A 26,697-nucleotide genomic window follows, 5' to 3' on the forward strand; every position below is an offset into this window, starting at 1 on the left:
TAAAATATTCACAGTCAGCTTAATCAAATGAAATTCAGCTGTTAGTTGAAGTATATCGTCTTCCCTACTGCTTTTTACGCTAGTGAAAGACGATGCAAACTCTGTGTTTGTGTGTGTACGTGCGAGCACGTGATTACCTGTGTATTTATGTGAGTGCACGTGAGTGAGTGTGCGTGTGGGTATGTGAGTGTAACAGTTAAAACACTGTGTGTGTGTGTGTGTGTGTGTGTGTGTGTGTGTGTGTGTGTGTGTGTGTATGTGACTTCCTGCCGGTCATAAAAGTAATCTCCCCTCATGGAAGCTAAACCAAATTCCTCTACAAAAAAAGTTAACAGATTACAAGCACTGAGATCCCCACTCTGCATCCACTGGGCCATTGGCCTCTTGTTGTCTTACTTTTACAGATAAGCATGTGGAGAGTCTCCTGCAAACCTACTTCTAAGTTATGACAATTATGAGCTTTTATTAAAGGCACAAGCATCAGCAATCCCCAACTGTAGCTTCCTGTCTCCTTTTATGACAGCAGACCCCCAGTGTCCATAAATTCCTTTCCCTCTACACAATTACACACTCTCAGGTCTACAACTAAGCCAAACTAAAACACACAGACAAATCCTTCCCTATTCCTCTGATCTGCTGGACCCTCTCATCTAAGAAAATTTAACACATTCTATTATAATAATTATTTTCTTGCACTCACAATCACTACACCTGGCTGAGGTTGTAGTTGTTGAAAACTGGACACAGATCAGTGTTAAGTAAGACAGGCTGACAGGGAAAGCACTTTATTACTGTTGATGAAATCAAAAGCAAACATCACATTGATGATTCAAGCTCTAGTTTTCTTCATCTTAAAAAGTATTTCCCTTTTCTCGTTCCTCTTTTGGCCATCACACCGTCTGCACAGTGTTGTCAAATTTTGATCCATTTTTTAAACTGATAAACAACAATTGACTTTAACAATTAAAAAATGTGTTCACAGAGAGAGGAAGGCGATCTCAGAGGATCCAGTGTCTACCAGCCATGGACCAGAAAAATCCAGGACTGAAGCACAACTGCAGATATCCAGTAAGAGCAGCTGTCTATAAAGTAGGATTAAGCATCCGCTTATTCATGGACTCATTTCTGAGAAAAACTGTTACAGTCAGAGTTATGTAATACATCCTCGGTACTTAATATGGCATAGGGGAGGGGCCGAGGGAAGTGAACTGAGTTTTCCAGGTGGAACTGTCGATCTTTAATAAGTGTTATTGTGTAATAAAGACACACAGGCTTTTATTGGCAAGTTGATTGAAAATAATTAAAAACAAACTGGAGCTGCAGAAAAAGAGTTAAACCAGTATTCTACTACCAAATATTATAATAATATATCATAATAAAAAGGTAATATTGGCTGATTTTTTAACATGTTTAGATAGTATTACTATATTATAAGGCGTGAATTAATCCTACATTGCTCAGGGATTAGATATTTAAAATAAACAGGACACCAGAATAAAATGTCATCCAACTCCCACTTTCCCAGTTTGTGGTTTGCACAACACCAGGATCCTGCCCCACCCCCGTCACTGACTGACTTCTAACAATCCAAGGAGTGAAAGCACGTGCAGTGAATAGCACCAAGCTGCCCACTTACATACTGAAAAATTAAAAGTTTTGACAGAGTGTGATGTTCTTTGACCATCAGTTTTACAGATACAGACTGCCCTAATAAAAAAAAATGCAGGATTACAATTTGTGTAACAGTTTGGCACACACTGGAATACTTGTGTCTATCTTTAGAAAGAAAGCACTACAAAATTCATTGATGGTGGATAGCTGTATTCTGAGTACGGCACATCTCTAATCCCCTCTCCTAAACTGAAGTGCTTAATTTTTGGATGAATTAGCCACATTATATAAGGATTATCTGAAAGTATAACTAACCATAACCACCAGTTCTCTCTTCATATGTACAATAATAAATCTGAGTTTTACTGAGTTTTTCTCAACAGAGAGGTTCTATTCTGCTTTCTCTGTCAGCTGTCATATGACTTGATGAAAGTGCTTAGATAAGGACTTCATTTCCCATAAACATTTGCAATATTTTTTATCAGCGACATTTCAGTCCACATTGCATAACAGTTGTTGGTGGTAATGCACAATTTCATTGTTTGGCAACTGCCAACAAAGTAACAAGAATAAGACACTTTGCAGGCCAAACATTACAGTTAATAGAAAAGATGATCTGATAAAGGTTCACAGTGAGCTCAGACATGTGAAATAATAAAATGGAGACAAAAGAACATTGTGTATCAGAGACAAACATCATAAATCATCCTAAACAAGAGCCACAGACTTTGACCAACAGCCCACAGTAGGTTTTTCTGTAATTACGCTTCCCTAATTTTCACACGAATTGCTCAGCAGATTCACTTGCTGAACAAAAACAGAAAAAACAAACAAAACAAAAACAAAACAAAAATAAAGACAAAACACACTTCTGCCAAGAAAAGCTGAGCATGTTCTAGAAAGCAGGTTTAGTAAAACTTTAAGTTTGTTCCTGCTTGAAGAAGGAAGCTCTGGTTTTCTGTTCCACATTTCCTCATTCAGACAGTCAATATTAAAGCTTACATCAAAACACAAATTTGAACGAGTTTATGTCTTTACAAACACATACGAACAGTAGAATCCCAGTTAGATTTTAAATATGTTTTATATTTAACAAAACCACTTTTTATATCAACCTGCCATCAATGTAAAGGCAGAGACAAGCTCTATAGACTGCATCTCTGTAATTTTGTGACCAACAAGGCAAAAGTTAGATTTATAATTGCTGCATTCAATCATTTACTATACATTACAATTGTGATCCCAGTTTGAATACAACTATGGCATCAGAGCTCCGGTGACGATAGCTTTTTTCATTATCCATGAAATTCATAGTGAGCATGCTCTGAACATTTTGTTGTCATTTAACATGTTAAAACATGAAACATATACATTACTGGGATTAATTTAGCAGGCCAACATTAGAATAATAACAAATAGAATAACTTAATAATTTCTCTGACAAAACAGCTGATCAGAGTTGGTTCATTGACCTCAGAGTTTATTGTTGGACTCGTTTAGTTAAACATGCTTTTGGGAACAGGTCACTGCACAGCTGACATCAAGCTGCAGCCAGAGTAGTAATCATAATAATCAGCAGTAATTATCATCATTAGCTATAACACACAGACTATTTCAAAATTTGTCATATGGTGTAAAAACTTTGCTAATTACTACTGATGAAAATCAGACTGTTTCTGCTCCTTCACAATAAAGGTTTTCACACATGGAAGCTTTTACTGTCAAATGGAAATGCTGTGTTGTTGTAAGCTGACTAGCAGACGTTGTTATTTCTTATTAAATTGTTCTCCACATAAACACAGGAACACATCTCGAGGGTCTGAGAGAAAAAAAAACTTATCTAATGTGTTCTTAAAAATGTCTAAAAAAAATCAAAAAATCTCAAAAATTCTTATTGCAAACCATTTAAATAATGTTATGGTTAGATGTAATAAAAGTATAACTGTTTTCTTTTTTGTTATATTTGCTCTTTTTTAACAGCAGATGTTGGTCTGCAGGAGATTTTAAATGAACATAAAATACATCTAAAGAGACAATATGAACGTGTGACTGAAGGATTTGGTGAATCAACAAGTGGAACCCTCCTCAACAGGATCTACACTGAGCTTTACATCACAGACAAACAGAGTGAAGAGGTTCATACTCAACATGAAGTGAGGCAGCTGGAGACAACTTCACAAACAGATACCGTCCATGCCCCAACAATCAAGTGTCACAAACTCTTTGAAGTTTTACCTCACCTGAAGAGACCCATCAGAGTGGTTCTGATGAACGGAATTGCTGGCATTGGAAAAACCTTCTCAGTGCAGAAATTTATTGTAGACTGGTCAGAGGGCTTGGAAAACCAAGACATCAACATAGTGATTCTGCTTTCATTCAGGGAGTTGAATCTCGTTAAAGATGAGCGGTACAGTCTTCTGGAGCTGCTCCATGTTTTCTATCCAACATTACAGAAAGTCACCACAGAGAAACTGACTCTTTGTAAACTTTTGTTCATCTTTGATGGCCTGGATGAAAGTCGACTTTCACTGGAGTTCACTAACCGGAAGATTGTTTCTGACATTACTCAGACATCATCAGTCAATGAGTTAGTAACAAACCTCATAGAAGGGAATCTGCTTCCCTCGGCTCTCATCTGGATAACTACCCGACCTGCAGCAGCCAATCAGATACCTCCTAAATGTGTTGACAGGGTAACAGAAGTGCAAGGCTACACTGATGCTCAGAAGGAGGAGTACTTCAGGATGAGGTTTAGTGAGAAAGAGCTGTCCAGAGTTATCTCCCACATTAAGAAATCCAAAAACCTCAATGTCATGTGTAAAATCCCAGTCTTCTGCTGGATCACTGCCACAATCCTTGAGTACATATTGAATACAGACCAAAGAAGAGAGCTACCAAAGACCCTGACTGACATGTACTCGTACTTCCTACTGGTTCAGACAAAAAGAAATAAACACAAGTGCCAAAAAGAACATGAAACGAGTCCACAGGAGCTGACGGATGCTGACAGGGAAGTTCTTCTGAAGCTGGGGAAGCTGGTGTTTGAAAATCTGAAAAAAAGAAACATCATATTCTACCAAGAAGACCTGGAAAAGTGTGGTCTGGATGTCACAGAGGCCTCAGTTAATTCAGGGGTTTTTACTGAAATCTTTAAAAGACAGTGTGGGATTTTCCAAAAACCAGTCTACTCCTTTGTTCATCTGAGCATTCAGGAGTTTCTGGCTGCTGTTTACACGTTTCACTGTTACACCAACAGGAAAACAGAGGTACTAAAAGAAGTCCTGGGGGAAGAATATAACGAGACATCTCTGGACATTTTTCTGAGCAAAGTCATGGAAAAGTCCCTCCAATGTAAAAATGGCACTCTGAACTTGTTTGTTCGCTTCCTGCATGGCCTCACACTAGAGTCCAACCAAAGACTCTTAGTAGGTCTACTGAGTCAGACAGAGAACAACCCAGAAGTTATCCAGAAAATCATCAACAACCTAAAAGAGATGAGACGTTCTCAAATTTCTCCTGACAGAAGCATCAATATCTTTCATTGTCTGATTGAGATGAATGACAGCTCAGTGTTTCAGGAGATCCAAGAATTCGTGAAATCAGAGACAAAACTCTGTGAGATCCACTGCTCAGCTCTGGCCTACATGCTGCAGATGTCGGAGGAGGTTCTGGATGAGTTGGACCTGCAGAAGTTCAACACATCAGATGAAGGACGACACAGACTGATCCCAGCTGTGAGCAACTGCAGAAAGGCTCTGTGAGTCCTGTTGTGATCATTAACACAATTAATCAGATTAGATCAGTAGTTCCCAGGGTGGCTGTGGCTACAATGTAGCTTGCCATCACCAGTGTGTGAATGTGTGTGTGTGAATGGGTGGATGACTGGATGTGTAAAGCGCTATACAAATACAGGCCATTTACCATTTACAGGTGAATCTTTCCATTAAACTGACTTTATTCAAAATCTTCTGGAGCCAAATTAAAAACAGGAAACAGTCCAAATGTTTCTCTTCTTTAGTTTATAATCTAAAACATTGTTATAGAAAAGGTGAATGAGGCAGGTTCTATAAAACACTTTGAGTAGAAAAACTTTTACTCAAGTAGATTAGCAAGGTCCTATATAAGAATGAATCCATTTACCATTGACGAGCATCAGATTTCACTGACAAAATGTGGACATGATCATGGTTTAAATGTAACACAATTTTGTTTTCATCTGTATATTACATATGAAATCCCTTTGTTTTGTCTTCCTATTCACCAAGTCTGTGTTTACAATGCAAAATTCCTGCTTTTATAATAACATATTTGATGTTTTCTCTTGTCACAGACTAAAAGCTTGTCATCTCTCAGAGACTCACTGTGAAGTTGTGGCCTCAGCTCTCAAATCCGACAACTCCAATCTGGTGGAGTTGGACATGACTGGAAACAAGTTGCAGGATTCAGGACTAAATATTTTGTCTGCTGGACTGTCGAGTCCAGACTGTCGACTAGAGACTCTGAGGTGAGTTTGCTGACTGGAGCTGTTGTTGTTTAATCAAAGATCTAAGTTTTACACTCTTGGTTAATAAAGGTTCACAATTTGTATGAACAAAAATATATAGAAGTGTTATTGATTTCAGAAATGTTTGCTTTTCCAAATGGCTGAATGATAATTTTTACTTTTAGCTCCAAACAGACGTGACAGACTTGAGCAAAGTTAAGTTAAAAGCTGACAGAAGTCAGGTTATGGTAGAGAGATATTTTTACAGTTGTTCAGCCTCCACAGGTCAAACTCAGTCAGTCAGAGAAGATGAGGTGATTGGTGATGAGGCGTTAGGGTCTGTGTGGGGTGTCAGTCACTCTGATAAATAGCAGATAAAAACAGGCTACAGAGATTTTGACAACCCACACAGCTGCTTTGGTGATGTATGTGTTAAAGAAAACAGCAGCCTGACACAGTCCGGAACATAACAGCAAAGCAGGATTCTGAATGTATGTGAGGATTTTTTAAAAACAGCTGGAGAAGAGAGAGGCTTCTTAAAAAGACTATAAGAAGAGGGAAGCTGAGAGTTTTTTTTTAAAGTTTCTGTTCCTCTAAAAATGATCCTGTTTTAACTCATTTTGAGTATTACAGCACCAAATATCGCTTATGTTGTTGTAAAGCAACATAACAACACAAGAAGTCATAAAAAAACAGAATATCTGCATTGACAGCAGACTGAAAGCTGCCTTTACCAGCCCAATATAACCTCACTAACCAGGCAGACAGACTACCATGGTTTGTGAAGTAGTGCCTGCCTAGAGTCTAAGAGTATAGTTCTAAATCATCTGTTCTGTAGATAGAGAATATTTTCAGCACTAAATCTTTAAAGAAAAACTACTGACCAGTTTGAGTGTAAAGAACATTTTATAAAGAGTTGTCAGTCACATTCTTCAGCAGACCATTTCAGGCTCTCATGAACTCAGACGTTGAGCTCAGGTAATGTCACTTCAGTTCACTTCAGGTTTAGAGCTTCAGTCTAGTGTAGAGATTAGGACTGAAACCGTAATAGTGTTCATGTAAAAAATACTAATGAAAAAAGATCAACTGACCACTGTTTCTATTTTAAGAATAAAGGAAACACATTCAGATAACTCTGTCATGTTGGTACTTTGACTTCTGCTCAGCAGACAGATAAAGTCACGTGGTCAGATCCAGCTGTTTCAATATTTATTTAGTGTCCACCATTCTTTAACAGTTTTGTACTTTGAAGACTGATATAATAATGCTTTTAGAATGATGTAATAATGATTTTAGAATCCATGATAAAACTTCTGGGCGTTAATCTTGAAGAGAACCTCACTGATGACTGATGTCTGCATTTTTCATTCTTTATTCAGGTTGGAGAGCTGTTGGTTGTCAGATATCAGCTCTCTGGCTTCAGCTCTGAATTCCAACCCCTCTCATCTGAAATATCTAAACCTGAGCTACAACAACTTGGAGAATTCAGGAGTGAGGCATCTTTGTGGTTTTCTGAAGAATCCCCACTGTCTATTGGAGACTCTGAGGTTAGACACCAAATTTTAACTGTGCTTAGATCCTAATCCCGGATAGTATAGTATTTATAGTCTAAGTATAGTATAGTGTCGATTAACAAACATCTTGGGAACATAGTTTGTACCAGGAATTTTGGCACATTTACAAACTGACACTGCTGAACAGTGACAGTAAACTAGATGAAGCAAAGATGACGAGTTATTTGTGTCAGAAAGCACAAAGAGCCACTGCAGAGCTAAAATTGTACTTTACACCTTCACTGGGGTTTGTAGTGCTTTCATTTCAGTGTTGGAGTTTGTGATCAGTGCCTAATTTAACACATTTAGTTATTTTAATGAAGGTATTTGCCACACACAGTTACAGTGATCTAAGAATGTTTTCACCAGTGAGGAATGACTGACCAGCAGTTTCAGAGGTAGACCTGCATGACATCTAGAAAAAGCAAAGCAAAAAACCCCCAGGAGAGCTAGTGCCAACTGCTCACCAGGACTATCCTAGCTCAGTGCTGACCTTCTTCAGCTCCTGACATATTATGACACTGGATGCTTTCAAGCACAGACTCTTAGTAATAAACACTTTTTAAAAATTCCTTATGCAGATTGCAGCGCTGCAGTTTGTCAGAGATCAGCTGTGATCATCTGCTTCCAGCCCTTCAGTGCAACCCCTCCCATTTGAAACATCTGGACCTGAGCACGAACAACCTTCAGGATTCAGGAGTGGAGCAGCTGTGTGTTTATCTGAAGACTTCAGATTGCAGACTGGAGACTCTCAGGTCAGACACCATGTTTTAGTTGTACTTACATATATATGATGTGAAAGCTGGCATTAACCTACACATACATACTGACATTAACCTAATTAACACTTTAACTGTGGCAGAACAATGGTTCACATTTCAAACATTAAAACTGTGTTACTCATCTTAAGACAAACAGCCCTCATCTGGGTTCCACCCTGATTAATGAAAGAAATCTCCGTCCGTGGATTGGGTTTCCTTCGAGACATGGGCAGCGATAAGCAGAGTTCATCCTTTAACATAAACAAAATTAAAATATTCTCATGCATGATCAATGGTTAATCACGGTACCAGCTGGAGTACCGGGAGCAGTTTGGAAAAACAAGAAGACGCGGAGACTGTTCTAGGTGTCATTCCAAACTGACTCAAAGGTTTATTCTCTGTGCAACAGTTTTATAGGCAGACAAGTTTCAGTTCAGACCCTGCCCACTGGGTGGGGTGGCGTCCTGACAGTTAAATTCCTTTGTTCAGCAAGGGCAATAAAAAAAACACTCACAAAAACAATAAATCTTTACCGAGATCTCCTACATCCTGAGTTCTGACACAAAAACCAGATGGTCTTCACATAAACATTTTCTGCATGGTAAAGAGTGATTTGTTGGTGTTTTTCCTCCAACCTTAGTATACACCATAAATCTTGAGTTAACAAGGCAAGAGAAAATAACAGTTAGCATAAAGAGCTTTGTTAAGTTACAGAATCTTCAGTCTAATATTATCATACAGGTCCATTAAACACTAGACATTTAGAATCCTTTAGTGATATAAGTTTGCACATGGTAGAATACTGCATGTAGTTATTTGCATCTAGGAAATGTTTAACCATATATACCCAGAGGCACATAATCAATTGTGTGTGTTCTTTAGCAGGCTGCAAGCTTGAGGTACACTGAGGAATGCACTATCCCAGTTTAAGTGCCTTGTTTACATATAGATGAACTGTTGGATTTTCCAGGCCAGCAGGCCAAAGGAAATGCCCGTGGGGTTACAAGAAGAGGAGATGAAGTTTTAAAACAAAGGACATTGCAGAAACAGGGTCCTTTGTATAATATCACTATAAAACAATATCCTGTAAATGCTAACCGTAGTGCTAAAATTCACAACAATTAACATTATTGCTATCAACTCTTGGTATACAACACATTGATTAATCATTTACAGTTAACTCGTTTTCATGGTACAAAGGTCATGACACACAGGAATCTGTGGAACAGAAACAGTTTGTGGCAGGAATCATTGCACAATTACAAATTGTACTGCTGAATGGCATGCTGGGTAATGCTAGCTATACAGGTCTGTCAATAGTGGCCAAAGAGTCCGTTGCTACAAAAGGTTTTTCAATCAGACTTGTTTTTCTCTCATTTCTGGTCATGCTGCTGCTTGTGTGTTGAAAGACAAAGACAAAGTTTAGGTGGGGTTCAGGGAGATTTGAGTTTAAAAAAAGTATTATTAATTGATTTAAATAACAAGGGATAATATACAATATTACTATAAATGTTGCCATTTGATGCATTATATCAGAGTTTATTGGCAGGTTACATCAAAAAAATAACACATAAAAAAATTGCCAGCTTTTAAAATGTGTCTGGTATAAAAGTGTCCTCAAATATATACATTTCTTTCAAACTAAATCTTTAAAACTGAAGCAATGTAAATACTTTTTTCACAATTTTGATCTAAAAATTAGGATTTTTGTCAGAATTTCATACCCCCACTCTCCAAGACCCTATTTTTTTCTTTTTTCTTCAGTGAACAAACAGCATGTCATCAGTCAGATTATTGAGAGCTCTTTTTTTCACTTGTACCTTTTGTCTGAACCTCCATCCTGTTGGCTCAAACTGTTTGGATTTTACATTTTTTAAACTTGAACATTTCAAATCTTCTGAACAAATTATCAAACCTTAAATGATTTTACCACAGATTTCGCCTCATAAACTTACATCTTCTATCTTCATTCAGGTTATGGGGCTGCAAGTTGTCAGAGACCAGCTGTGATTATCTGTTCAAAGCTCTTCAGTCCAACACCCATTTGAGAGAGCGTGACCTGACCTTGAACAACCTGCAGGAATCACATGTGAAACAGCTGTCTGAGCTTGTGGACAGCCCACATCACACACTGGAGGTTCTCAAGTGAGTAGAGGCTTGGACTCAGTCCAGGCTGCTTTCCCAGTATAACACAGTGTGAAATCAGTGATCCAGTGTTTCTTGTACATCTGCAGTCTTCTTAACTCAGTGAGGCTGTAAGAAGAGAACAGTGGCAGGCTTCAATATTCGACAGAAAGACAACAGACATCCAATCAAATGACACAGAAGTTTGTGATCATGTGTTTGAGTTGATGTGACGATAACTAATGTTCACATCTACAGAGAATAAATGGATTTGTAAGGGTGTCAGCTGGAAACAAGCTTTATTTCCTGTAGACATGAACACAGAAACATCAAATCACACAGGTGTATTAAATATTTTACAGAATATTTTATTTATTTTTAGAGGAAGAAATTGTCAAGAAACAAAACATTCTACAAAGAAAACAACCAACTCGCCTATCATGGAAATCCAAAATGATGCAGGAAAATTAGTCAAGAACACACGCACAGAGATATGTTGGAAGCAGGAAGCAGGCAGGATTTGTCAGTCTTGACAGGTCCCAGTTTATAGCCAGACCCATTTAATCTCGAACCAGTGGTCAGCCTTCACCTGTAAATTACATTAAACTGCTTACTAAATGAACACCACTGCTCCAGGTGTGGAGAAGTAAATGCAGTACACAAAATTATGACCTGGGTCATAACCTCCAGGAATCAAGATTGCATATGTCTTACTGTCAGTGCTTTCATTGACATTTGTTCAGTAGTAGCCTCCATGTATATTAGTAAGCTGATATTTTAGCAACAGGTAAGAAGTTCAACAATACACAGCAACCTTTGGTCTTAGTGAAACAAGAGAAAATCCATTCATTGGCAGGAGGCACATTGCTTCATCAGCTGACTGGTCTGTTCATTCTAATTCCGTTGTTTTCATTCAAATTCTATTCATTTCATTCTAATTCCGTTCTTTTCATTGAAATGCTGTTGTTTTCATTCTAATGCTGTTGTTTTCATTCTAATTCTACTCTTTTTTTATTAAAATTCTATTGTTTATTTTAGAATTCTGTTGCTTTCATTCAAACTCTGTTCTATACATTCTAATTCCGTTGTTTTCATTCAAATTCCGTTGTTTGTTTTCAAATTCCGTTGTTTTCGTTCAAATTCTGTTGTTTTCATGCAAATTCTTTTGTTTTTGATCAAATTCTGTTCTTTTCATTCAAATTCCATTATTTGTTCTAAAATTCTGTTGTTTTCATTCAAATTCCGTCGTTTTCATTTTAATTCAGTTGTTTTCTTTCTAATTCTGTTGTTTTCATACAAATTCTTTGGTTTTGATCAAATTCTGTTGTTTTCATTCAAATTCTGTTTTTTTCATTCAAATTTCATTGTTTTCATTCAAATTCTATTCTTGTCATTCTATTTCCATTGTTTTGATTCAAATTCTGTTCTGTTCATTCTAATTCCATTGTTTTGATTCAAATTCTGGTCTGTTCATTCTAATTCCGTTCATTTCATTGAAATTTCATTGTTTTCATTCAAATGCTGTTGCTTTCATGCAAATTCCATCGTTTTCATTCAAATCCCATTGTTTTCATTCAAATTCCATTGTTTGTTCTCAAATTCCGTCATTTTCATTCAAATTCCATTGTTTGTTCTCAAATTCCGTCATTTTCATTCAAATTCCGTCATTTTCATTCAAATTCCGTCGTTTTCATTTTAATTCCATTGTTTTCATTCTAATTCTGTTGTTTGTTTTAAACTTCCATTGTTTTCATTCAAATTCCGTTGTTTTTGATCAAATTCCATTGTTTGTTCTCAAATTCTGTCGTTTTCATTCAAATTCCATTTTTTGTTCTCAAATTCTGTCGTTTTCATTCAAATTCCATTTTTTGTTCTCAAATTCTGTTGTTTTCATTCAAATTCCGTCGTTTTCATTTTAATTCCGTTGTTTTCTTTCTAATTCTGTTGTTTGTTTTAAACTTCCATTGTTTTCATTCAAATTCCATTGTTTTTGATCAAGTTCTGTTGTTTTCATTCAAATTCTGTTGTTTTCTTTCATATTCCATTGTTTTCATTCAAATTCCATTGTTTGTTCTCAAACTCTGTTGTTTTAATTCAAATTCCGTCATTTTCATTTTAATTCAGTTGTTTTCATTCAAATTCTGTTCTTTGCATTCTAATTACATTGTTTTGATTCAAATTCTGGTCTGTTCATTCTAATTCCATTGTTTTGATTCAAATTCTATTTATTTCATTCTAATTCTGTTATTTTCATTGAAATTCTATTCATTTCTTTCTAATTCCATTCTTTTCATTGAAATTCCGTCGTTTTCATTTTAATTCCGTTGTTTTCTTTCTAATTCTGTTGTTTGTTTTAAACTTCCATTGTTTTCATTCAAATTCCATTGTTTTTGATCAAGTTCTGTTGTTTTCATTCAAATTCTGTTGTTTTCATTCATATTCCATTGTTTTCATTCAAATTCCATTGTTTGTTCTCAAACTCTGTTGTTTTAATTCAAATTCCGTCATTTTCATTTTAATTCAGTTGTTTTCATTCAAATTCTGTTCTTTGCATTCTAATTCCATTGTTTTGATTCAAATTCTGGTCTGTTCATTCTAATTCCGTTGTTTTCTTTCAAATTCTATTCATTTCATTCTAATTCCGTTCTTTTCATTGAAATTTCGTTTTTTTTCATTCAAATGCTGTTGTTTTCATGCAAATTCTTTTGTTTTTGATCAAATTCTGTTCTTTTCATTGAAATTCCATCGTTTTCATTCAAATTCCATTATTTTCATTCAAATTCCATTGTTTGTTCTCAAATTCTGTTGTTTTCATTCAAATTCCGTCGTTTTCATTTTAATTCAGTTGTTTTCTTTCTAATTCTGTTGTTTTCATACAAATTCTTTGGTTTTGATCAAATTCTGTAGTTTTCATTCAAATTCTGTTGTTTTCATTCAAATTCCATTGTTTTCATTCAAATTCTATTCTTGTCATTCTAATTCCATTGTTTTCATTCAAATTCTGGTCTGTTCATTCTAATTCCGTTCATTTCATTGAAATTCCATTGTTTTCATTCAAATGCTGTTGCTTTCATGCAAATTCTTTTGTTTTTGATCAAATTCTGTTCTTTTCATTCAAATTCCATCGTTTTCATTCAGATCCCATTGTTTTCATTCAAATTCCATTGTTTGTTCTCAAATTCTGTTGTTTTCATTCAAATTCCGTCGTTTTCATTCAAATGCCGTCGTTTTCATTTTAATTCCATTGTTTTCATTCTAATTCTGTTGTTTGTTTTAAACTTCCATTGTTTTCATTCAAATTCCGTTGTTTTTGATCAAATTCCATTGTTTGTTCTCAAATTCTGTTGTTTTCATTCAAATTCTGTTCTGTTCATTCAAATTCCATTTTTTGTTCTCAAATTCTGTTGTTTTCATTCAAATTCCGTCGTTTTCATTTTAATTCCGTTGTTTTCTTTCTAATTCTGTTGTTTGTTTTAAACTTCCATTGTTTTCATTCAAATTCCGTTGTTTTTGATCAAATTCCATTGTTTGTTCTCAAATTCTGTCGTTTTCATTCAAATTCCATTTTTTGTTCTCAAATTCTGTCGTTTTCATTCAAATTCCATTTTTTGTTCTCAAATTCTGTTGTTTTCATTCAAATTCCGTCGTTTTCATTTTAATTCCGTTGTTTTCTTTCTAATTCTGTTGTTTGTTTTAAACTTCCATTGTTTTCATTCAAATTCTGTTGTTTTTGATCAAGTTCTGTTGTTTTCATTCAAATTCTGTTGTTTTCTTTCATATTCCATTGTTTTCATTCAAATTCCATTGTTTGTTCTCAAACTCTGTTGTTTTAATTCAAATTCCGTCATTTTCATTTTAATTCAGTTGTTTTCATTCAAATTCTGTTCTTTGCATTCTAATTCCATTGTTTTGATTCAAATTCTGGTCTGTTCATTCTAATTCCATTGTTTTGATTCAAATTCTATTTATTTCATTCTAATTCTGTTATTTTCATTGAAATTCTATTCATTTCTTTCTAATTCCATTCTTTTCATTGAAATTCCGTCGTTTTCATTTTAATTCCGTTGTTTTCTTTCTAATTCTGTTGTTTGTTTTAAACTTCCATTGTTTTCATTCAAATTCCATTGTTTTTGATCAAGTTCTGTTGTTTTCATTCAAATTCTGTTGTTTTCATTCATATTCCATTGTTTTCATTCAAATTCCATTGTTTGTTCTCAAACTCTGTTGTTTTAATTCAAATTCCGTCATTTTCATTTTAATTCAGTTGTTTTCATTCAAATTCTGTTCTTTGCATTCTAATTCCATTGTTTTGATTCAAATTCTGGTCTGTTCATTCTAATTCCGTTGTTTTCTTTCAAATTCTATTCATTTCATTCTAATTCCGTTCTTTTCATTGAAATTTCGTTTTTTTTCATTCAAATGCTGTTGTTTTCATGCAAATTCTTTTGTTTTTGATCAAATTCTGTTCTTTTCATTGAAATTCCATCGTTTTCATTCAAATTCCATTATTTTCATTCAAATTCCATTGTTTGTTCTCAAATTCTGTTGTTTTCATTCAAATTCCGTCGTTTTCATTTTAATTCAGTTGTTTTCTTTCTAATTCTGTTGTTTTCATACAAATTCTTTGGTTTTGATCAAATTCTGTTGTTTTCATTCAAATTCTGTTGTTTTCATTCAAATTCCATTGTTTTCATTCAAATTCTATTCTTGTCATTCTAATTCCATTGTTTTCATTCAAATTCTGGTCTGTTCATTCTAATTCCGTTCATTTCATTGAAATTCCATTGTTTTCATTCAAATGCTGTTGCTTTCATGCAAATTCTTTTGTTTTTGATCAAATTCTGTTCTTTTCATTCAAATTCCATCGTTTTCATTCAGATCCCATTGTTTTCATTCAAATTCCATTGTTTGTTCTCAAATTCTGTTGTTTTCATTCAAATTCCGTCGTTTTCATTCAAATGCCGTCGTTTTCATTTTAATTCCATTGTTTTCATTCTAATTCTGTTGTTTGTTTTAAACTTCCATTGTTTTCATTCAAATTCCGTTGTTTTTGATCAAATTCCATTGTTTGTTCTCAAATTCTGTTGTTTTCATTCAAATTCTGTTCTGTTCATTCAAATTCCATTTTTTGTTCTCAAATTCTGTTGTTTTCATTCAAATTCCGTCGTTTTCATTTTAATTCCGTTGTTTTCTTTCTAATTCTGTTGTTTGTTTTAAACTTCCATTGTTTTCATTCAAATTCCATTGTTTTTGATCAAGTTCTGTTGTTTTCATTCAAATTCTGTTGTTTTCATTCATATTCCATTGTTTTCATTCAAATTCAATTGTTTGTTCTCAAACTCTGTCGTTTTCATTCAAATTCCGTCGCTTTTCATTCAAATTCCATTTTTTGTTCTCAAATTCTGTTGTTTTCATTTTAATTCCGTCGTTTTCATTTTAATTCCGTTGTTTTCTTTCTAATTCTGTTGTTTGTTTTAAACTTCCATTGTTTTCATTCAAATTCCATTGTTTTTGATCAAGTTCTGTTGTTTTCATTCAAATTCTGTTGTTTTCATTCATATTCCATTGTTTTCATTCAAATTCAATTGTTTGTTCTCAAACTCTGTTGTTTTAATTCAAATTCCGTCGTTTTCATTTTAATTCTGTTGTTTTCATTCAAATTCTGTTCTTTGCATTCTAATTCCATTGTTTTGATTCAAATTCTGGTCTGTTCATTCTAATTCCATTGTTTTGATTCAAATTCTATTCATTTCATTCTAATTCCGTTATTTTCATTGAAATTCTATTCATTTCTTTCTAATTCCATTCTTTTCATTGAAATTCCGTTGTTTTCATTCAAATTCTGTTCTTTTCTTTCTAATTCCATTGTTTTGATCCACATTCTGGTCTGTTCATTCTAATTCCGTTGTTTTCATTCAAATTCTATTTATTTCATTATAATTCCGTTCTTTTCATTGAAATTTCGTTTTTTTTCATTCAAATGCTGTTGTTTTCTATGGAACGCCAGGACTGCCATAATGAATTAATTAAATACACCATTAAATAATTAATTAAATGTGGCAATAATTAATTAAAATTGGAATTAATTAATTAAATAAATAGTTATGATATATGTAATTAATTAATTATTGACACATTTAATTAATTATTTATGTATTTCACGTTTTAATTAATTATTGACACATTTAATTAATTAATTATTGACATATTTAATTAATTATTTATGTATTTCACATTTTAATTAATTATTGACACATTTAATTAATTATTGACACATTTAATTAATTATTTAATGATATATTTATTTATTTCATTTTGGCAGTCCTGACGCCTGGCTCTCATCATGAAATAATTTTATCTGTCAGCCTCACCCATCAAACTCAGGGGGCGGGGTTAACGCTGATCGAGTCAAAACCATTGCTTTGGCCTGGTGGCCATTGTTTCTAGCCAACCCGTTCTCACTCCCAAAGCGTAACATTTTACGCTAGGTGACAAATCGTCACCATATTACGTTTTCGGCTACCCACCACGTTCCTAAATGACGACCTCGGAAAAAAGAGGAAATATGAGAACCGTCTGGACTGAATCTACACATGTTCGCTCTTTTTATTCAAATCGCTTAGAAACACGCTATTTAACTTCATTAAAGTCCTGGTTAAGGTCAGGAATAAGGTTATGGTCAGGGCTAGGGATAAGGTTAGGTTTAGGGCTGGAATACAGGGCTGGAACGTCTACTCCCGCGGGAGCGTCATTGCACTGGATTCCAGCCATAACCTGCCGCGTACCATAAGAACGCCGAAGGTCTCCTTTCGCGTTCCTCAGGAACGCCGCGGGACGTGACAAAACGTCGACATGTTACGCCTCGGGAGTGAGAACGCTCTGTTCTAGCACACAACAGAAAGCTAACAGAACTGAGCTTTGAAAAACCCTGTTTGTGTGTTACCAAATACCGTTTTAATATTTTTTTAGCCGAGAATGTAGTGGTTTAATCTTCATGTGTCTGGTCGGTTTGTCAAGATACAGCCTCTTTGCAAAAGTGTTTCGATGATTTCGGAGATGTCTGCCCAGTCTCACGGCAAAGCGTGGGATAGACCCGCTCGCCTCGCAAGCAATCCCACCGACAAAGCGCAGGCCCCGGTACACAGCTGTAGTAACCCCCGCTGACTTCTTTTACTGAGGTTATATTTATCGATGTTTTATTTCCTGATGTTCTTATGTGTCCTACGTGTTTCAGTCGCCAATTCTGAATTATAACTAACATTAAAAACATGTTTAAGGAGGAGAGAGAGCAAATAAATCTGTTTAACATCTGATCTTTGGGTTTTTGTTCAGTAATCAGCGTGACCTGTGTATAAACACATAAAAGAGATAACGTTGGTGTTTCCGTCATGTAGTAACTGCTGGCTTTAACTGTACAAAGGTTGTTCGACACTATGAAACACATACAGACTTCATGATGTTCGGCTAATATTTTTATTGTGAATATTAATCATGCTGACCTCGCTCTGTACACCACGCAGCGAGGTCAGCATATCCACGATATCCTCAGCTCCATGAGTTAACACAAAGTTTCCCAGCTGACTATCTAACTGCCAACTATTCCAGAGACGTGAAAATATACAGCATAAAGAAAAGTGTAAGAGACTCAGCAGCAGATTAGAATAACAGTTTGTGGCGTGAATAAGACACGGCGGGACCACGGAGCAACGTTCAGAGTCATCTTTATTTACATCTCACCACACCACGACACCCCCAAACCCCTCAGTCCCCGTGTTTTTAACTAGGCGGGCGTGATTAAGGATGCCGTGCAGGTGCGTCCGCCCTCCCTGCACTGCACCGCAGACCACGCCCCACCACATACCCCCATCGCCCGATTGAGGCCGGGGAGCCATCCGGCCGAACCTACTCCCCCACCGCCAGTGGGAGAGGGAATCAGCCCGGACAGCTGGCACCCCCAGGCCCCGGCCAAGCGACGGGGAGGTGCGAGTTCAGGCGGCCGCCCGCGAATCCAGCGGCGCAGGCAAAGCTGGTTCGGAAGTCGGACACGTGACAGGTGCACCCGGCGCGGCCGGCACAAGCGTGAGCCCCAGCTCACAGGTGGCTGGGCAGAGGTGTGGCGTGTACAGGCCTCTGGTGGTGGTGAGGCCGGTCTGGCGAGCACGGCGATCTCAAGCGTGGCGCCCGCCTCGCTCGCCAGTTCCACTCGAGCAAGCTCCCCTGGCACTGGGACCTCCAGCTCCTTGCGCGGCCCCTCCGTCACCGCTGTCGCTCCCTGCTGGAGCAGCCCATAGCGCGACTCCTCCGTCACTACTGCTCCCTCCGCCGCCACTCCCGGCTCGAGCAGCCCCTCGTGCAGCTCCTCTTTCTCCAACCGGCGCAGACCCTCGCGCACCTCGTCTGCCGCCTCCGGTTGGAGCGGCTCATCCACCACTCCCGGCAGGAGCAGCCCTTCACCTGGCTGTTCCCCCTCCTCCGGCAGGCGCAGATCCCCGCGCGCCTCGTCTGCCACCTCCGGCTGCTGAGGTGCCTCACGCGGCTCCTCCACCGCTTCACTGTCCTCGGGACACACCTGTGGGGGTGGCGCCCAGGCCCAGAGCAGCGCCGCCAGCTCCCCAATCCTTTCCAGGTGCCGCTCGGACTGGTCCTGCAGCTCTTCCTGCTGGCGACGCACCTCCGCCGCCTGCTCCCGCTGGGCGGCCGCCATTTCGGCCACCCTCTGGGCCAGCTCCTCCATTCCCTGGCTCCGATATGGACCCGCCGTGCTGCCTCCTGGGTTTCGGCACCAATGTGGCGTGAATAAGACACGGCGGGACCACGGAGCAACGTTCAGAGTCATCTTTATTTACATCTCACCACACCACAACACCCCCAAACCCCTCAGTCCCCGTGTTTTTAACTAGGCGGGCGTGATTAAGGATGCCGTGCAGGTGCGTCCGCCCTCCCTGCACGGCACCGCAGACCACGCCCCACCACACAGTTATACATATAATAAATCACCAAATGAATCCAAGAAACGAGCAAACCTGTTCCGACAATTTGAATTTGTATTCCCTCAGCTGCAGACTCGCTGCTGTTTAAATGTTTGAAAAGGAAGATTAGATATAAACAAACGTCAAACATAGACTCAGTCTGCCTTCACATTTGATATGAGGCCAGCACGTATAGTGGCCTCAGCAGGCTATTACTGAAATACACGTGCTATATCATAAACTATGATATAAACAGGGAGGTCCTATTAACATGTTTAGTTTTAAAGGACACCTTCCTGCCTTTAGTCTCATTCATGAGCAGTATTCGTTTTCTTCTAACATCCAGAAGTCTGCACAATGTGTTTCATAGTTTGTAACAAGCCTTTGACAGGTAAACATAACATGACCGAAAAAGAAAAAAAAAAAGAAAAAAAAAAAAAAGAGAGAGAGAGAGAGAGAGAGAGTTGACATAAGAAGAGAAAATTCTCTCAATTATGGAGACAGGCAAATGGTTCATTTATGTTTGATGTGTGTTTATTCCTCCCTAAATATCGTCGGTGAAGTTCGCCATGCACGTCAGATTTTCCTGCGCATTTTTATACCTCTGCCAACAGAGAGAGAAAAAAAAATCACATTCTAACAGACAGCTGGTGCTTAGAATACAGTTGAATAACTATTAAAAAACAGATGATATTTAGATGATAGTTCAGTCTAACACATGTGCCAGTGGTTCATTAAACGTCTGTGAAACTATGCAGTTATGAAACGTAACTTTAACCTCAGCCAAACCGATTTGCTCAGTTGTAAATAAAACAGCGAAGTAAACGTGACCCGACAGACAGAACCTGAGTGAATGAAGTCCAGCGTTTAACCACTGAGAGCTAAAACTCAGCTGAGGTTTGAAAGCTGTGTGCCGGTGATTGGACATCAGCCGCTGATGAAGCTGGTTCGCCTATAAAGTGCTCTGTGAGGAAACAAGCTCCAGCAGCTCTGCGCTCGGGGAAAATACTATATTTACTTATCTTGTGCAGTTAAACTGTGACTATCACCAGGTAACGTAGGCGTGTTTCTTGAATTAGCAGCAGGTGTTAAACAGCTGACAGATGAGGAGGAGGATGCATGCAGGTAAACTGAGGGTCTGCTGAGCTGATCGCTGGTTTCGTGAGAAAAATGTCAGCTCGTTCTTTATGTTACAGAAGCACAGAGACACAAGACCAGGCGGAAAGAGACGATCGTTCGGTGAAAATGAGAATCTGCGAATGCAACATGTGGAACACGGAGAGTGGAATATGTAAACAAACCGGTTAATGTACCCCCTCCGTGCGCTCTGCATGCTAACTGTTAGCAGAGCTAGTGAAATCTCTGAAAACATCTGAGCACTTTTGCAAACATGTTCTATGTTGACAACCTGACCAGACATACGGCGCGACATTCGCGGCTAAAACACTGTTAAAAGTGTAGCTGGTGACAGAAAAACGGCCTGTGATTTGATCTGCATTCTGGGATAACTGGCTGCCCCAAGTCTACACAAGCAATCGATTATCTAGGATCGACCTGTTTTGACTTACTTTGCACGGCAACCAATCAAATGTTAGAGAAGCTGCATGGGCAGCGTTAACCCCGCCCCCTGAGTTTGATGGGTGAGGCTGACAGATAAAATTATTTCATGACGAGAGCCAGGCGTCAGGACTGCCAAAATGAAATAAATAAATATATCATTAAATAATTAATTAAATGTGTCAATAATTAATTAAATGTGTCAATAATTAATTAAAATGTGAAATACATAAATAATTAATTAAATGTGTCAATAATTAATTAATTAAATGTGTCAATAATTAATTAAAATGTGAAATACATAAATAATTAATTAAATGTGTCAATAATTAATTAATTACATGTGTCATAACTATTTATTTAATTAATTAATTCCAATTTTAATTAATTATTGCCACATTTAATTAATTATTTAATGGTGTATTTAATTAATTCATTATGGCAGTCCTGGCGTTCCATAGTTTTCATGCAAATTCTTTTGTTTTTGATCAAATTCTGTTCTTTTCATTCAAATTCTGTCGTTTTAAATCAAATTCCATTATTTTCATTCAAATTCCATTATTTGTTCTAAAATTCTGTTGTTTTCATTCAAATTCCGTCGTTTTCATTTTAATTCAGTTGTTTTCTTTCTAATTCTGTTGTTTTCATACAAATTCTTTGGTTTTGATCAAATTCTGTTGTTTTCATTCAAATTCTGTTTTTTTCATTCAAATTCCATTGTTTTCATTCAAATTCTATTCTTGTCATTCTATTTCCATTGTTTTGATTCAAATTCTGTTCTGTTCATTCTAATTCCATTGTTTTGATTCAAATTCTGGTCTGTTCATTCTAATTCCCTTCATTTCATTGAAATTTCATTCTTTTCATTCAAATGCTGTTGCTTTCATGCAAATTCTTTTGTTTTTGATCAAATTCTGTTCTTTTCATTCAAATTCCATCGTTTTCATTCAAATCCCATTGTTTTCATTCAAATTCCATTGTTTGTTCTCAAATTCCGTCATTTTCATTCAAATTCCGTCATTTTCATTCAAATTCCGTCGTTTTCATTTTAATTCCATTGTTTTCATTCTAATTCTGTTGTTTGTTTTAAACTTCCATTGTTTTCATTCAAATTCCGTTGTTTTTGATCAAATTCCATTGTTTGTTCTCAAATTCTGTCGTTTTCATTCAAATTCCATTTTTTGTTCTCAAATTCTGTCGTTTTCATTCAAATTCCATTTTTTGTTCTCAAATTCTGTTGTTTTCATTCAAATTCCGTCGTTTTCATTTTAATTCCGTTGTTTTCTTTCTAATTCTGTTGTTTGTTTTAAACTTCCATTGTTTTCATTCAAATTCCATTGTTTTTGATCAAGTTCTGTTGTTTTCATTCAAATTCTGTTGTTTTCATTCATATTCCATTGTTTTCATTCAAATTCCATTGTTTGTTCTCAAACTCTGTTTTTTTAATTCAAATTCCGTCATTTTCATTTTAATTCAGTTGTTTTCATTCAAATTCTGTTCTTTGCATTCTAATTCCATTGTTTTGATTCAAATTCTGGTCTGTTCATTCTAATTCCATTGTTTTGATTCAAATTCTATTCATTTCATTCTAATTCTGTTATTTTCATTGAAATTCTATTCACTTCTTTCTAATTCCATTCTTTTCATTGAAATTCCGTTGTTTTCATTCAAATTCTGTTCTTTTCATTCTAATTCTATTGTTTTGATTCAAATTCTGGTCTGTTCATTCTAATTCCGTTGTTTTCTTTCAAATTCTATTCATTTCATTCTAATTCCGTTCTTTTCATTGAAATTTCGTTTTTTTTCATTCAAATGCTGTTGTTTTCATGCAAATTCTTTTGTTTTTGATCAAATTCTGTTCTTTTCATTGAAATTCCATCGTTTTCATTCAAATTCCATTATTTTCATTCAAATTCCATTGTTTGTTCTCAAATTCTGTTGTTTTCATTCAAATTCCGTCGTTTTCATTTTAATTCAGTTGTTTTCTTTCTAATTCTGTTGTTTTCATACAAATTCTTTGGTTTTGATCAAATTCTGTTGTTTTCATGCAAATTCTTTTGTTTTAGATCAAATTCTGTTCTTTTCATTGAAATTCCATTGTTTTCATTCAAATTCTATTCTTGTCATTCTAATTCCATTGTTTTCATTCAAATTCTGGTCTGTTCATTCTAATTCCGTTCATTTCATTGAAATTCCATTGTTTTCATTCAAATGCTGTTGCTTTCATGCAAATTCTTTTGTTTTTGATCAAATTCTGTTCTTTTCATTCAAATTCCATCGTTTTCATTCAGATCCCATTGTTTTCATTCAAATTCCATTGTTTGTTCTCAAATTCTGTTGTTTTCATTCAAATTCCGTCGTTTTCATTCAAATTCCGTCGTTTTCATTTTAATTCCATTGTTTTCATTCTAATTCTGTTGTTTGTTTTAAACTTCCATTGTTTTCATTCAAATTCCGTTGTTTTTGATCAAATTCCATTGTTTGTTCTCAAATTCTGTCGTTTTCATTCAAATTCTGTCGTTTTCATTCAAATTCCATTTTTTGTTCTCAAATTCTGTTGTTTTCATTTTAATTCCGTCGTTTTCATTTTAATTCCGTTGTTTTCTTTCTAATTCTGTTGTTTGTTTTAAACTTCCATTGTTTTCATTCAAATTCCATTGTTTTTGATCAAGTTCTGTTGTTTTCATTCAAATTCTGTTGTTTTCATTCATATTCCATTGTTTTCATTCAAATTCAATTGTTTGTTCTCAAACTCTGTTGTTTTAATTCAAATTCCGTCGTTTTCATTTTAATTCCGTTGTTTTCATTCAAATTCTGTTCTTTGCATTCTAATTCCATTGTTTTGATTCAAATTCTGGGCTGTTCATTCTAATTCCATTGTTTTGATTCAAATTCTATTCATTTCTTTCTAATTCCATTCTTTTCATTGAAATTCCGTTGTTTTCATTCAAATTCTGTTCTTTTCTTTCTAATTCCATTGTTTTGATCCACATTCTGGTCTGTTCATTCTAATTCCGTTGTTTTCATTCAAATTCTATTTATTTCATTATAATTCCGTTCTTTTCATTGAAATTTCGTTTTTTTCATTCAAATGCTGTTGTTTTCATGCAAATTCTTTTGTTTTTGATCAAATTCTGTTCTTTTCATTCAAATTCTGTCGTTTTAAATCAAATTCCATTATTTTCATTCAAATTCCATTATTTGTTCTAAAATTCTGTTGTTTTCATTCAAATTCCGTCGTTTTCATTTTAATTCAGTTGTTTTCTTTCTAATTCTGTTGTTTTCATACAAATTCTTTGGTTTTGATCAAATGCTGTTGTTTTCATGCAAATTCTTTTGTTTTAGATCAAATTCTGTTCTTTTCATTGAAATTCCATCGTTTTCATTCAAATCCCATTGTTTTTATTCTAATTCTGTTGTTTGTTTTAGTAAAGTGTTTGTGCAGCAAGGAAGAATTCAGGCCTCTCAGCGGTTAAGCTCCACTGTAGACTTGTCTGAACAAGTCAGTGCTGCCCTTAATAATATTAATAACACCCAAAAATTTGATTCTGTTCATCTTCATGTAGCGTTTTTAGTGGGAGAAACATTTCATCACTTGTTCATGTGACTTCTTCAGTCTCAGCTGACTGCAGGTTTCCCCAACCTTATAAACAGGACATTTGCACAATCACTGAAACTAGCACCACTGAACAATGGGCTACGAGGTCAGTTCCTTAATCATTAATGTAAATTCTCTCTCACTGAAAACACCACGTTCAGATGAACAGAATCAACCTTTTGGGATGTACGTACCTGGATGATTGAGCATGCACCAAGAAAGATCAATAATAGTTAATACTGGATGTGCTTTAACACTGAAAAATGATGAAGACAGTCTCTGCAAACACTCATTTATCTACTCTGCCCTTTCTTATCTTTGCAGACGGAAGGACCCATAAACACAGTTGTTTGTCTTTGTTGTGTGTGTAGTGTGTGTGTGGTGTGTGTGCGTGTCCTGATGGTCCAGAGAGGTTGAAACACCAGCAGCTTGTGTGTAGTGATGCTGTGACAGGGCCAGGCTACAGGGAGGTGGAGTGGACAGCAGAGCTTCATCCAGCAGTGACAGAAATCAGACGTGCAGATGGCTGACAGTGCTGTAAAAATGCTCTGAGAGCTCCTCTGTTAGACACCATGTAGAATCTATCGTCATCCCTTTGTGTTCTTTCATCACAGTGTCTTTTTGCAGACACTAGGTTCAGTTTTATTTTCTTTGAAAAGTTACCTAAATACATTTTAATATCTTTTGTACAATTGATGTAATTTTAAGTTATTTATCATGGTTTTGAAATCTATCGTGTGACAATGACTTCAAGTATCCTTCTTGAAACAGTAAATTTTTTTTTCATCGACATAATCTGTATAGTGCAACTGATCAGGTAAAAAATGTTCAATAATTGAAAAAAGATAGATTTGTTTTATACTTTCTAACATAATAACTGGGATCATGTGATATAAACACTATTGTAGAGAACTGCAAACTGTCCAGAGTTTGGTGTACTATATATCTTCAGTAATTTAGATAATGAAAGTATCCAGTGGTTCAGCAGATGAAGTGCAGGAGGTAGAGGTTTTTTCATGGATGCTAAATCCATCAGTTGTGTTGTTACTGTTAGAGATGTTACACAGTCATGTGACTTCCCAGGGTGAAGACAATTGGCAGCAGTCTGAAGTTTGAAATTCCTCAGCTGATGAATAAGGCTACGTTCACACTGCAGGTCTCAATTCCAATTTTTTGATCAAATCTGATTTTTTTTTGTCTGATTGTTCACACTTCAAATACAATGTGACAGCAAACGCGCTTTAGTGTGAACAGTTCACGGCCCTCAAACCGGCCCGCGTGTGCAAAAGAAGATGTCACACACAACACGCTCTGTTTGCAGAAGTAAAAATGGCGGCTACAGAGCCAGTAGGTTGTTCAGCAGTCTATCAATTTCTGCACAGTCTCAACCGACAGAATTTTGATAAATTAATTACAGAAAGGACACTGAGAAAAAAGAGAGCCCATGCTTTAACAATGGCCTTGTTTGCAGCAGTGGCTGCTACCTCCATGCACAGGTATATATTGACACGGAGTCGGAACCAGGAGTGGTGGGACTGGTTTGTCTTCAGATATGTATCTGATTCAGTACCACATATGAAAGTGACCCAGGTCGGATTTGGAAATATCAGATTTGTGCTGTTCAAACTGTCAGACCATGATCGGATATGGGTCGCATAGGGTCAAAAAGTTGGATTTGATGCGCTTTTGCCTGCAGTGTGAGCATAGCCTTAGTTATCTGTCAATAATGAACCTTAATGTTTTATATGGATAATAAGGATCAATAAATGTGTGGATTTGACTCAAAGGAATGACTCTGACTCATGGAACGACTTCCTTCCTGCTTTTCTGTCATGTCGATCAAATTCAGACCTCTAGCTTAATTAGTCACCCACCACCACAGCTTTCCAATTAAAGCTCAACATTCCTGCTTCAGCCAGTCCACAAATTTTAATGAAGTGTTTTTTGTGTTAAACCTGGCAGTGATATAGATTCCAACAGCATCATACTCCTGTTGCATATGGGATCACCCACATCTGTACTGGGTCACGAGGTGGGGTTA

The 26,697-nt window shown here is 36.3% G+C and overlaps 1 protein-coding gene across 1 annotated transcript in view; it reads left to right on the plus strand.

The window, feature by feature from the left end:
• Positions 1-26,570, plus strand: part of LOC146701023 (NACHT, LRR and PYD domains-containing protein 12-like) — a 31,408-nt gene extending 4,838 nt beyond the window's left edge. The window contains exons 3-10 of the mRNA XM_085469275.1: positions 983-1,068; positions 3,592-5,368; positions 5,942-6,115; positions 7,474-7,641; positions 8,229-8,402; positions 10,383-10,553; positions 24,488-24,560; positions 24,981-26,570. Of these exons, the coding sequence (XP_085325401.1) occupies positions 983-1,068; positions 3,592-5,368; positions 5,942-6,115; positions 7,474-7,641; positions 8,229-8,402; positions 10,383-10,553; positions 24,488-24,560; positions 24,981-25,073 (2,716 nt within the window). The 3' untranslated portion in view covers positions 25,074-26,570. The remainder of the gene's footprint in view (positions 1-982; positions 1,069-3,591; positions 5,369-5,941; positions 6,116-7,473; positions 7,642-8,228; positions 8,403-10,382; positions 10,554-24,487; positions 24,561-24,980) is intronic.
• Positions 26,571-26,697: the final 127 nt, after the last annotated feature.

This window comes from Copadichromis virginalis, linkage group LG9, assembly GCF_057382275.1.
Source record: "Copadichromis virginalis isolate Kocher_CV1m ecotype Utaka linkage group LG9, C_Virginalis_male_GT1.1, whole genome shotgun sequence".
In the NCBI taxonomy this organism is placed as follows: domain Eukaryota; kingdom Metazoa; phylum Chordata; class Actinopteri; order Cichliformes; family Cichlidae; genus Copadichromis; species Copadichromis virginalis.